This window comes from Hipposideros armiger, unplaced genomic scaffold (genome assembly GCF_001890085.2).
Source record: "Hipposideros armiger isolate ML-2016 unplaced genomic scaffold, ASM189008v1 scaffold_82, whole genome shotgun sequence".
Taxonomy (NCBI): Eukaryota; Metazoa; Chordata; class Mammalia; order Chiroptera; family Hipposideridae; genus Hipposideros; species Hipposideros armiger.
In genome coordinates this window covers 1,031,678-1,046,055 of record NW_017731432.1, presented here as the reverse complement: position 1 = coordinate 1,046,055, position 14,378 = coordinate 1,031,678, and the positions used below count along the sequence as shown (strand labels likewise).

Genomic DNA, 14,378 nt, shown 5'->3' with positions numbered 1-14,378 from the left:
TTTCATCCCTGCAGAGCATACTTTAGAACTAGGATTTGAGAAATAAAACTAATATTAATATCTCAATCAGCTTTCAGGGTTCCTACATAAACATCAGTCTTCTTAAAGTTCTTTAAAATCTTTCTAATTGTTACATGAATATTGATATCTTGATGCCTTTATCAGTTTTTGCTCAAGTATTTTTATATATTTTGTCACTGCAACTTCTTGTATTCAGCTCTGTTATTATCCTTGTTTATTTGCTTTCTCCTGCCTTTTCTTCCAATAACATATTACTTTCATTGCCCACAAGGAAGATAATGTAAAGTAGTAGAACACTAGGCTAGGAGCCAGAACTCCTGGGTTCTTTGAAAGCCAACTCTGCCACTTAGTAACTTTATGATTCTGATCCTTAGTTTTCTGACTAATAAAATGGGGGAAATAATCCATTCTGCCTACTTAACAGGGTTGTTAAGAAGATTATATGAGCTAATGGATGTGAAAACATCTTAAAAACAATCAAATGCTTTTCAACTTTGGAGGATTATTATTTTCACCCTGTTCAGCAACTATCCTCAGATAGTCAAATATTGTGTCAAATTTTTAAGTCAAATTTTGTGACATTCTTTGAAGTGAAGCATTCTATGAATGTGAGCTGAAGAAATGAATGAAATGAAATAATGCAGGTAAAGTGCCTGGCACTTGATAAACAATAAATGATAGTCATTTTGTATTATTCCTTAAAACTTTCCTCAAGCTTTCTGAGGTGCTACTGTGTGTTAGAAAAAAAACATGGACATAAGAATCAGACAGGCCTTGGTTCAAATTCCTATTCCCCAATTACCAGTTTTGTGACCTCAGGAAAATTACTTAATCTTTCTGAGCCTATTTCCTCATTTTTAAAATGGGAATAAAACCTACTTTTCAGGTTATAATGAACATGGAAGATATCGAACATAGTATGGCGTGGTACAGTCGAATGGAAGGCACTCAGTGATAGCTGCTGCTGTTTTTGGTTTTGTTGATTATGATAACAATTATAGTTCAGTGACAACTTAAGGTATATTATAATGACCTATTTTGTTGACAGGGAACTGTGAAAAGTGGATACTCAATTTAACATAAAATACATAAAGTGATGTTAAAATTTGAAAGTATATTTTTCTTATGGGAGTAAAGGTAGCACAGCCAGGCATATATATCCTCTGATAAAGTAATCCTACATATTTCCTTTTGCCTATAAAACATAGAGAGCACCCCCAATACCAAACCGAAATAAAATTCAGTAGATTTTTAGAACCTCAGAGTTTGGAAGAGGCCTCAAAATAATCTAATTTGGCCCAACATTTCGAAATCCAACATTTTGAATTTCTTATAAATTGTCTTGTATTGAACTCCTCAAAGTTGTTGGGGACTTACAACCTCCTTAGGTAACTCACATCATATTTACACAGATAATTATTGGGCCAATATCTGTTTCTTTGTAAATTCTGTTAGTCATAATTTTAGGACTGTATGGAGTAGGTTTAGCCAATTTTTTACTCACTGGCCTCTAGTTATTAGAAAGCAGTTCTAGAGACTGCCTTCTCACTGCCACTCTGTTACTTTCCTAAGTCGAGCCACCACCATCATCTAATACCAGATTATCAGAACAGCTTCCTAAGTAGTCTTCCAGCCTCCAGCCTTACCCTCCTCCAATCCATTCTTCACACTATAGACAGAATGACTCTCCCCCAAACCCTTCAGTGATTCCTCTTCTCATTAATGTGGTGTATGAGTATCTCTGATACCCGGATACTGCTTTTGTCTACAACCTCTTTTCTAAATTATTTAAACTCCACCAGTAGCCATACCAAAAGATTCAATTTTTAGAATGACTTTTTCTCACTTCTGGGCCTTTATAGATGCTTTTCTTTCTTCTTGTGGGGGGTGGGGGGAGGGAATTGAATTTCCCATTTGGCTGACTCTTAGAGGTTGCTTCCTTTGGGAATCCTTCCACAAACCCTCTAGGTGCTCCTGTAGCACCCTCATCTCCAAGCGTAGCACTTATCAGTTTGTAATAATTGGCTGTTTTGGCTCTGTCCCTCATTAAACTGAAGCTGTATGAGGGCGCAAGAACAGTATTTTGATTATGGTTCTATCTTTAGCACCCACACAGTGCTTTGGTACACACTATAAATATTTGTTAGATGGATGAAGAAATAGCTCTGAAATTTTGCGTTCTTATTCATGCTAAATGTCTATTGTTTCTTCAGCTGGCCCTCAGGTGACATGGTTTTGTGTCCCTTCACCATTTAGGTCACCATTTAGGCTTTGGTGGTACTATCCGTCTTAAAGTATAGCTCCTAGAACTAAATTTAATATCCCAGGTGTGATTTTATTAGTCCACAAAAGAGTAGGACTATTACTTGCTTGCTGCTTTTAATTCACTAAACTTTTATTTAACCTCTGTTAAGTTTCAGGCACTGTGTTAAACAGTAATGATTTTTAAAAATGAATAAAAGATAGCTCCTATCAGTGAAGAGCTTACGTAAATAATTATGATGATAAAATGTGATGAGTGTGAAAATAAAGGTGTGAACATGAGGTTAAGGAGATAGGGAAATGGATGGATTTGTCCTGGGAAGACAGGTAAAATCATAAATTCTGTTTTTGCTTTGATGTTTTATCTTTAGATGATCCATTAACAAATATCAAGCTGTTGATCTAAAAGACCTACTGACAATGTTTTGAGAATGAACTACTGTGTATCTTATAAACTAAGCTTTGGATATTTTAGAGTAACGGGGTTTTATTCATGCCAGATGTGCCACAACTTATTAGTCATTTGAAAGTGCCACAAAAACATAGGGTTGAAGGTATGACTTATGAAAGTGACTTGCTCAATCATATATTCAAGTTGATTATGAAATTATATAAAACAAAGTACCCCTGGTACTGGAATAGACTGACTGATAAAAGGAACAGAATATAGAGACCAGAAATAGATCCAAGTGTATATAAGAAATAAACATGATCAAGTCGACATTTCAAATCAGTGGGGAGATGATTTTCAATAAATGATGTTGAAGCACATTTATTGAATAAAGGTGAAAAGGAAAGCTATATCTTTGCCTCATGTGTCTCACAAATTCCAAATAGATCAAACATTTAAATGTAAAAAAAAAAAAATGAAACCTGAGAAATCCTAGAAGAAAACATGAGCTGAAATTTAAAATATTTAAGAAAACATGATATGAAAACCAAAAAGCCATAAAAGAAAAGACTGAGAAATTTAAGGGCAAATCCTATCAGACTGAGACAAATGTCTTCAACATATGACAAAAGACTAATATCTTTAATCTATAAAGAACTTTTAGAATCTGTGAGAAAACAAAAGAATACCTCAGTGAAAAATGGCAAAAATAAAATACAAACTAATAAGCCTAAAAAGATCTTCAATTTTATTAGTAATTAAAGCATTGCAAATAAAATTATAACAGTATTATTTTTTCACTGATAGGATTTATCAAAAGTATTGAAATTGTTAAAACAGTTTTAGCAAGGATGTAGGAAACATAGTTCTATGTACTATTGGCAGGAACTATATTGTATCAACATATAAAATATGCATACTCTTTGTCCATTAGTCTTACTCTTAGGAATTAAAAGTAATAAAAGATGTGTGTACAAAGATATCATTGAATATTATAAAACACTTAAATGACCATTAGTAGTATTTAACAAATACTGTTGTTAAGTTATGTAAATTATGGTACATATCCACAGTGGAACACTTTTCAAAACAGTAACCTTGGAGTGGAATACCTGGTCTAAAGACTGTTACTCTTAGGAATTTAGGTTGCACACTTTAGGTGGAATGAAGTAGATTCTTGTAGAGGAATGTGGCCGGAACAGTAGCCAGCATGAGTGGAGGGAGGTACCTGACATAACCATGTCAAATTAGGAACAGTTGAGGGATTTGGGACGTATTTTGAGAGATTATGTATATTATGTAAAGGATCCGTGAGTAGAGATTAGAAGAAGGCAGACATTGGCTGACTGTAAAGGTTAAAGTCTATCCATTTGTACCATTAGACAATAGCAAATAATGAGTTTCTCATCATTGGAAGTATTCAAGCAGAGACTGGAGGAACCTTTCAGGTCTTAACTGTTATATCACCTCATCAAGATTTCTTTCTTGACCATCCTACCTAAATTAGCATACATATTCTTGGCACTCTCTTTCCCTCTTACCTTGCTTTATTATTTCTTTATTTGAAAAGGGCCAGGAATTGCATAATTATTATCTGGTGTCTCTGTTATCCTCTGGACCAACTGATACATATTTATTTGTTTATTTATTTATTGTCTCTTCCTCCTTAGAATGTAAGCTCCACGTGGGCAGAGACTTTGGCTCTTTTGTTCTTTGCTATGTATCATCAGTGCCTAGAACCAAGCTTGGCATATAGTAGATGCTCAATAAATATTTGTTGACTCAATGAATATTGGAGAAAGGGATTCACACATTCAACTAGGTGGATCTCTTGTGCTCTACATTTTTGGGGACTTTTATTTTTTTTAAAGGTTATTTCTATGTAGTTTGTAAGTCTCTTCAGTGCAGGAATCTTATTTCCTAATAATAAATGTTAACTATTATGTTGTGTGCATTACAGTTTATAAAACACTTCATTAGCATTATTCAGTAATATAAATAAGATGGCTGGCTTTTTCTCATCTGTAAGGTCTCAACTCAAATGTTTTCTCTGTAGAGCATCTGTCCATAACCTCACCATCTAAGATAGTTCCAGTCTCCTTCTGTCACTTCACATTATTTTATTTCCCTCATGTATTTATCACTTATCACCTTATTTATTTGCTGTGTGTTAATTTTGTCTCATGTGCCAGAATGTAAATTTTGTGATGGCAGGTACCTCCTGCCTTATCCCAGCACTAGAATTAGGCACATAGAGGATACTCAATCATCAGTTGAGTGTATAATTGAAATCACTCTATAAATTATAAACCATTACACTTACATTAGCTAATAATGTTAATCTTCACAATAATTCTTGACACCCCAGTATGGATTAGATTTCCCTGTTCTGTATTCACAAAGCAACCTGTACTACCTTATTAACTTAAATTTATCATAATTTTACCAGATTATTTGTGTTGTGATTTATTTAATATCTCTGCTTATCTCTGGACTGCAAGCTCCATGAATTTAGGAACCACGTCTATCTTGTTCCCCTAACATTTAACACCATGCTTTTGCACTTGGAAGTTTAATAAATATTGAATGAATGAGTATATGTACAATCTTGTGAGATAGATATTATCTCCATTGTTAGATGAGTAAACTGATGCTTAGAAGGCTTAAGTAATTTATCCAAGATAGTTATTTATAGAAACAAGACTTTAAGTGGCATCCTCTGACTCTGAATATCACATTCTTTCTAGACACAGGTGTTAATCAGAATTACCTAGTGAGCCTTTAAAACTACAGCTTCTCATACCACTCTCAGAGCCTACTGAGTGAGAACCTCTGAAGATGAGGCCCAGAACTCTGTTTAAAGAAATGAGAAAAGTTATTCAGGAGATTCTGATGATAAGCAACATTTAGGAATCGATATATACCAGGGGCTGACAAACTACTGTTTGGGGGTCAGATCCAGCCCACTGTCTGTTTTTGTAAATAAAAGTTTTAGTGGAACACAGCCGTGTTTATTCATTTATGTATTGTCTATAGCTGTTTTCACGCTACAGCGCAGAGTTGAGTATTTGTGACAAAGACTGTACTGCACACAAAGCATAAAAGTTTTATTGTCTGCTCCTTCACAGAAAGCTTGCCAACTCCTCATATATATTTTTTGCTCTCTGTCCCATTTCTTTTGTGGCTATTTTAGTGCTTGGAGATGTGGGAGACATGATCTTTAGCTCCATTATGGGCAATACAGTAGGTGCTCAAATATTTGTATCGAGTCAATAAAATTTAACTTACTTTGCAATTTACCTGATAATAAGGGACTAAGCCTCACATGGCCTAAGCAGTCAAATATAAGAAAAATACTAAGCTAGGTATGAAAACCAGTCAACCTTCACAGTGGGTGAACTGCTTTTAACAAAGAGTTTCCTTTTCATTCCGTTGTTAATAGGATGTTCTCTAAATGGGGCAGATGTGAGGTTTCTTGCCTGTGTAATAAGCATTGATTACCATAATTGATATGTGTAATAGAGAACTGTAATTATACCATAATGATTTTGGTACCCCTATTGCGGCCATAATTCTTAAAACCAAAGTCTCTTGGGTGCTTTTGGTCAGAACTCAAGCTAATACAAGCAATTACCCAGGACTTGACTAAAGCTCTAGACCTGCACTGCTTAAGCAGTAGCTGACAGCCACATGTAGGTATTTAAATTTAAATTAATTGAAATTAAATAAAATTAAAAATTTAATTCCTCACTCACACTAGCCACATTTTAAGTGTTCAATAGGTACATGTGGCTAGTGGCTACTTTTCTGGACAACACAAATACAAAAACATTTCTATCAAATCAGAAAGTTTTAGTGGACAGTGCTGCTATGGATGCTAGAGTTCAAGAGCTGCAGTCCAGTCAAATCTAAGACTTATTCTTTGACTTAATTTTTATTTATAAGTATGGAATAATAATTTATAACGTTTCCCTTTTCTAACAGCAAATACTGATGAAATGTGTTCAGTCCTTGCTTTAGGGCCGTCTCAGCTAAGAGCAGACTCTTTATTAAATTCTGATAAGCTCTTTAAATCTTGGCTCCAGGAAATATCCATCTCATTTACCCTATGGACTAACTATCTGTTCAAGATGATTAATCATTGGCCAGTTCATGTAATGGTTTAGAACTGACTCTGATTTCTGGCCAAATTTATTTGGCTTGGTTAAGAGTTGTGGGAAAGGGACTGATTTTAAAACAGAAGCTATAAAGTCAATAGAGTATAAAGTCTTGGCATCATCTTTGAAGTGATTTAGATTTCGTCATCCAGTGATTCATTTTTATTCCCAGCAACTAGTGTTGTTTGCATAGCCCAAAGGGGCCCTGTGCTGCTCCACTGCAGAGGAAACTTCAAGAAATGCCAGCTTGCTACAGTGTTTTAGCTTGTGACAGTCCCTGGGACCTTCCCTGCTCCATCATGGGGTCTCCTCTAGGTGGATATTAGGGGGAGATGGGTAACTGGTTTAACCTTTAATAAAGAACTTGGTAAGCTTTTGTGGTCCAATAAGATACGTATTTAATGGCTTGTCCCTTAAAAATGTTTTCCCTGACCCCAGCATAATGTCACTTAAAGATTGTTTCTCTAGTACAGTGTTCCTTAAACTTTGAGAGGCTCTAAGGCCACTTCAAGAGGCTAGAAGATTCTGTAGACTCCCAATTTATTCTTAGTTACTGTCATCAGAAATGCTACCCAGGACCTACTTATCTCTAAATTACCAGATCTTTGTCATTTTGCACCTCAGAATGGCAGCAGGGATGGGAGTTGGGGTAGGAATGGGTGAGAGAGAGAGAGAGCCAGTTTTTGTTTTGTTTTGTTTTTTTAAAGCTTTAATTGGGGAAGGGGACCAGCCAAGTTGTTGTCTTTCAGTCTCAGTTGTGGAGGGCGCAGCCATCCTGCCACCCTTCAGCAGCTCGCAGCCGCTCAGCTCAAGGTGCTGTGTTCAATCTTAGTTGTGGGTGGGCGTAGTCACCATCCCATGCGGGAGTCAGACCAAAACCTTGTTGCTAAGAGCACACGTTCTAACTACTGAGCCATCCAGGCTGCCCATCTGCAGCTTAGGGCAGCTCAGCTCAAGGTGCCGTATTCAATCTTAGTTGTGGGTGGGCATAGCCCACCATTCCATGATCTCACCAGCTGAGCCATCCTGCCACCTGTTGGCAGCTCAGCAGCAGCTCAGCTCGGGCAAAGCTCACTGGCCTGTGCGGTAATCGAACCAGCGACCCTGTTGCTCAGATCTCGTGCTCTTAAACAACTGAGCCACTCTGCTGGCCTGAGAGCCAGTTTTTAAAGTGAGGATTCAAGTATAATTTCACTCATTCTGGCTTTTCCAGCCCTCAAGTTCTCTTACCTAATGTCTCCAGGTAGCCTTTCCTTCATTCTTTCTGAGTTGAGAAAGGATCCAACCATACTGGGTGTTACAGCCTATCACTGATGGCAATAAGTGACCTCTCCAGGAGTTAGGTTGTTCAGAAGGAATCTCCTCGCTCACTTTCTACATCTTTTGTTCTATTTTCCACAAACTTCCTGGGCACTTCTTTGAGACACTGGCATATCTTGCTCTGGCATTTTGGATCACTTTAGGGACTAACATGAAAAACACCTGAGATCATCTTTAGACTACGATTTAAAAACATATATCTAAAATGATCCACTTAGGTCACCTAGATTCCTCCCGCTAATATTCCTTTGCACCCAAACAGGGAAAAATAAGTTTACTTATGCTCCATACCAGTCTGAAAATAGCCTGATGTTTAGTGTAGATTACATCCTGAAAGTATTTTTTAGGAAGTTGACTGTGATAGAGATTTCTATTTCCTTTACAGGTCATTTTACCTGGGACAAATACCTAAAAGAAACATGTTCAGTCCCAGCGCCTGTCCATTGCTTCAAGCAGGTAATTGATTCTCAACATCTTCAGTAGGTGGGAGGCAAGTAGGTTTTCTCTGGTCCTCAGACAAGCGAAACATGAGGTGGGAGCCCTTGGGCTTCTCACCTGAAGGACCGAGAATAAACTTCTAATGGAAAGAATGCAACTTAAGACTCACTATGAGTTTTGGCAGCAGACATTCTCCTCAACTTCATCCCAAGTAACATCTTTTCCTTCTTCACCTCCTTGAAGATATTCTATGTTACTGAAAATAATAACTAATTTTTACCATAGCTCTTTTAGGACAGGTAGGAAATATAGTTATAGCCCTTAGGCAGTTCTTGAAAGTAGAGCAGTATTTGTTTCTCTGTACTCAACAGCCCTGCCACAGTCTTCTCTTTCTATAGAAATACTGGCACTAAATCCCATGAAGGATTCCCTGGTTTCCATGAAGGGGAGTGTTTTAGGAGTTTATCAGAGGTCATTGAGAGCTTCCCACATTGGATTAAGTGCCCCACACAATGCATAGATGATGCTGACTCTATTAGTATATGTTAACGCTGGTTAGCAAATTAGTGAACTGCTGCTACGCAGAGCTAAACATTAGGAACTTATTTGCATCTCCCTTCCTTTAGTCTTCAATGGTTATTTCCTCAAACTGTCAACATTTTACTTTGAGTTTGAATTTTATCTATACTCTAAATAAAAGTACCAACTCAGGACTTCTGCTCATTTGAAATAATAGGGACTAAATGAATTCTCCCACCTAAAATAATTTTTTAAAAAGACAAAATATATTAAACTATTGTCTTCAAGTTACTGAAGATCAGGCAACCAAATACAGTGGTCTTCTTAGATATGGAAAACAAATGACTTGAGCACCGTATGATTTCCCAGTTTACGGCTTTAAGAGAGTTTTGAGACCATGGCCCAGGGAATGGGAACCCAGGTTGAATCCAGGTGACTCCCTAATATGAGGAGATAGAGCTGAGAATCCAGGAAAATCAAGATGGCCTGAATTTGCAGGACGCAGAGTCAGAGGTAAGAGAGCTACACAGAAAGAAAAAAAAAATCAGAGATCTGCAGAGATCTCCCTTCAAGTATTCAGCAAAGTACTATTATTCCATGTATACGTGTGAGGAACTACCCAAAGCCAAGGGAAACCCATCTGAAAGGATTAGAAGGAATAGAGCCTGGCACTCACACTGGGCTGGGAACAGTGCCTGATCCCACCAGCTAGACTGGAAGATCTCAATTCATGTGACATTGGGTAAAATACTGAGGAAGATCTTGCTCACTAGTGGGAAATAATTAGCCTTAAAGTGAACACTGCTCTGGACCTGCCTAGCAAATCATAAAAGCAATAATCAAAATCAAACTATTTCCAAGTAATTTAACTGAATCTAGGAACAAAGCACAAGAAGGGAATGCAAAAATATCCAGCACCCAACAGGTAAAATTCGCAATGTCTGACATCTGATCAAACCAGGCATGTTTTACATAAAGAAGGCAGGAAAACAACCAATAATGAGCAGAATAATCAATCATTGAGACAGACTCAGAACCTATACAGATCTTAGAATAGCAGACATAACATTAAAACAATTATTTTAATTGTATTCCAAATGTTTAAAAGTTAAGCAGATACATGGAAGATATAAAAAAAGACTCACTGAACTACAATGTGCAAAATAAAAAATACACTGGATGCTATTAATGGTAGAAGAAAAGCTTGGTCAACTTGAAGACATAGCAATAGAAACCATCCAAAATGAAACACAAAGAGAAAAAAGAATTTTAAAAAGAACATCAGTGAGCCATTGGATAACTTCAAGTTCCATGTGATAACTTTATAGACCATGTAATTGGAATGCCCAAAGAAGAGAAGAGATGGGGGAACAAAAAAATATTTGAAGATACAATGGCTAAAACTTTTCCAAAATTTATGAAAAATGTAAATCCACAGATCTAAGTTCAGTGAATCGCTCCAAAGAGAAAAATGAAACAAGAAGAAAACTACACTAAGGCATATCACAAAAGCTTTAAACTAGTGATAAAGAACATCTTAAAAGCAGCCAGAGAAAAAAGATACTTTACATATAGGAGAACTAAGATAAGAATCACATTGTATTTTCTTGTCAGAAACAAACAAGAAGAAAGTTGAGTAACACCTTTAAAGTACCAAAAGAAAAACTGTCAACCTAGAATTCTATATATGGCAAAAAGATCTTCCAAAAACGAAGGCAAAATATATTTTCAGACATACAAAGCTGAAAGAATTCATCACCAGTAGACTCACTACAAAGAAATGTTAAAGCCCATCAAACAAAAGAAAAATGATACCAGATAGAATTACAGATCTACACAAAGGAATGAAAGTCACTGGTAATTGTAAATACAAAGGTAAAGACATAAGGTGTTTTTTTCATATTATTTAAATCTCTCTAGATAATGTAAACAACAACAATATTACACTTAGACGTGACTAACAGATGTATAAATAAAATGTATGATAACAATAAGTTTAAAGGCCATAAGGGGAGAAATCTTAAGTATACTATTGTAAGAGTCTTACACATGAAATAGTATAATATTACTGGAAGATAGACTGATAAGTTAAATATATTTACTATAAACCCCAAAGCAACCACTAAAATAATAGAAAACAAATAGCAATATGGTATATTTAAACCAGCATATCAGTAATCAAATTAATTATAAATGGTCTAAATGTCCTGATTAAAAGGCTGAGACTGTCACATTCGATATAAAAGGCTGAGACTGTCACATTCGATAAAAAGCAAGATGCAATTATATACTGTTGAGAAGAAATTGCACTTTAAATACAGAGGGTGCCAAAAAAAATGTATCCACATTTTAAGAAAGAAAAACTGTATTAAAATGGTAATACTCAATATATACCAATAACAAAAGATGAATACAAGTCACATTTGACTTCTGCAATTACAAGAGGTGTTCAAAGTGGTTACCATTAACATCCAGACACTTCTGATTATGGCAAAGTACTGCTTGAGCAATGTTGATCAAAGTGTCCACTTGTATACATTTTTTGGCACCCCTGGTATAAAGCCACAAGTAGAGTAAAAGTAAAAGAATGGAAAATGATATACCATGCTGACTGACATTGGCTATATTAATTTGAAAGTATATTTCAGAGCAAATAATATTACCAGGGGTAAAGAAGGTATTGTAATTCCATCATGCTAAGGGGTCAGACAATCCTTACCTGAAGCAAAAAAGTGATAGAACTCTAAGGAAAAATGTATCTATAGTCAGACTTTTAATACTCCTCTCTATAATTAAAGAACAAATAGACAGGAAATCAACAAGTATATAGTAGACTTGAACAGCACTATCAACCTACTTGACCTGATTGACACTTTCCAACAACAGTAGAATATATTCTTTTTTCAACTGCACACAGAACATTTACCAACTTAGACCATATTCTGGACAATAAAATAAGGCCTGATAAATTTAAAAGGATTTAAGTAATGCAAAGTATGTTCTCTGATACATTGGAATTCAACTGAAAATCAGTAGCTGAAAGTTATCTGGAAGATCTCCAAATGTTGGAAACTAAGTATCACATTTCTAAGTACCCATGAGACATTAGGGACATTAGAAAGTATGTTCAACTAAATGAAAATGAAAGCAGAACATTTAAGAATTTGTGGTATGCTACCAAAGCAGTATTTAGGGGGGAATATATAGCACTAAACACCTATATTAGAAAGAAGAAAAGCTTTATTTAGTGACCTCAGCTTCCACTTTTAAAAAAACTAGGAAAAACAAGTTAACATCAAAGGAATCAGAGGAAAGGAAATAGAACATAAATCAAGATTAGAGCATAAATTAATCTAATAAAAAAATCATAGAGAAAATCATTGAAACCAAAAGTTGATTCTTTACAATGATCAATAAAAGTGATAAACCTCTGGCCAGATTGATCAAGAACAAAAGGAGAGAAAACACAAATTATTAATATCAGAACCAAAAGAGGTAACATCACTATCGATTATATAGATATTAAAAGGATAATAAAGAAATATAATGAACAAAGTTATACCTTTAAATTTGACAACTTAGATGAATGGATAATTTCATGAATGACACAAATTATCAAAGCTCACTTAAGATAAAAAAAGTCTGAATAGCACTACTTCTGTTATAGAAATTTAGTTTGTAGAAAATTCCAAGCCTCAATTACTTCACTGGTGAATTGTTACAAACATTTAAGGAAAATATAATGCAAATTCTACACAGATTCTTCCAGAAAATTTAAGAGAAGGGAATACCTCCCACAAGCATTACTCTAATACCAAAACCAGGCAAACACACTGATAGAACAGAAAACTGCAAAGCGACATCTACATGAAAGTGCATTTAATAGTTCTAAACAAAATATTAGGAAATTGAATCCAACAATATATAAAAATAATTCATGGCCAAGTGGGGTTTAATTTCAAGAATGCAAGGTTGATTTAATATTCAAAAATAATTCAGTGTTATTCACCATATGAACACACTAATGAAGAAAAAATATGATCACCTTAAATAGATGCAGAAAAAAACATTTGACAAAATCCAATGTCCATTACTAATAAAAACTCTCAGCAAACAAGAAATAGAAGGGAATTTTTAAAATCCTAAACCCTAAATCTATAGATAACATCATACTTAATGGTAAAAGACTAGATGCTTTTTCCTTAAGGTCAGGAACAAGAGAAGGATGTCTGCTCTTGCCACTTCTATTCAACACTGTACTACCAATGCAACCAGGCCAAAAAAAGAAATTAAAGGGATCCAGATTGAAAGATTAGGATGAAAACCATAGAAAATATATGGGTGGCAAATAAGCACATGAATTGATGATCAACATCATTTCATTAGGGAAATAGACAGTAAAAGCTTAATGAGCTATCACTATACATTTATTTAAATATCTCTGATGAAAAAAGACTAACCATACCTAATAATGGCAAGGATGTCGAGTAAATGGAATTTTCATAAGCTACTGGTGAAAATGTAAAATTGTTCAATTACTTTGGAAAATAGTTCAGCAGAAAAACTTCAACATACTACTGAGAAAAAAAACCCACTAAATAAACTAGGAATTGAATTATACATCCTTAACTTGAAAAGAAGTAATTTATACCACAGTACTAAAGCCAGAGTTTTACTCAATGGTAAAAAGTAACTCAAATAGGAATATAATGAAAGAGAAGCTCCCATTTTACAATAGCAGCCAAAAAATAATATTTATGAATGAACTATCAAATATGCAAAACTTACATAATGAAAACGTTAGAAAACAGCTTACCAAAAGCATGCTCTATTTAAAAAAATCATAGACTTCGCCAAAATTTAGATGACTCTGGTAAGAGAATGAAAATATAAGCCATAGCCTTGGAAAAAATAGTGGCAAAGCACATAGCTAACAGTAATAGTCTCCAGATTTATTGATCTATTGATTTGATGTAATTACTATCAAAATCCCAACTGCATATTTTGCAGAAATCGACAAGTTGACTCTCAGATTCATGTCTGTTCCTTTCAACTTGATCTATAGATTCAATGTAAGCTTAATCAAAGTTCCAGCAAGTTATTTTGTGGATAGTGACAAACTGATTCTAAAGTTTATCAAAAGATCCAGAAGAGCCAACACAATATTGAAGAAGAACAAACTTTGAAGACTGACACTACCGAAATTCAAGACTTACTTATAAAGCTACTATAATAAAGACAGAGATATTGGCAAAAGAAGAGGCAGATAG

At 35.0% G+C, this 14,378-nt stretch overlaps 1 protein-coding gene across 8 annotated transcripts in view; it reads left to right on the top strand.

Annotated features, from left to right (window-relative positions):
- Positions 1 to 14,378, top strand: part of SCMH1 (Scm polycomb group protein homolog 1) — a 151,864-nt gene that overhangs the window by 47,254 nt on the left and 90,232 nt on the right. For 6 of the 8 annotated variants that reach the window (XM_019643795.1, XM_019643799.1, XM_019643800.1 and 3 more), the window contains one exon: positions 8,537 to 8,607. The exons of the other annotated variants lie outside the window; for them this stretch is intronic. In XM_019643795.1, coding sequence (XP_019499340.1) covers positions 8,537 to 8,607 — 71 coding nt within the window. The remainder of the gene's footprint in view (positions 1 to 8,536; positions 8,608 to 14,378) is intronic. 8 annotated transcript variants of the gene reach the window in all.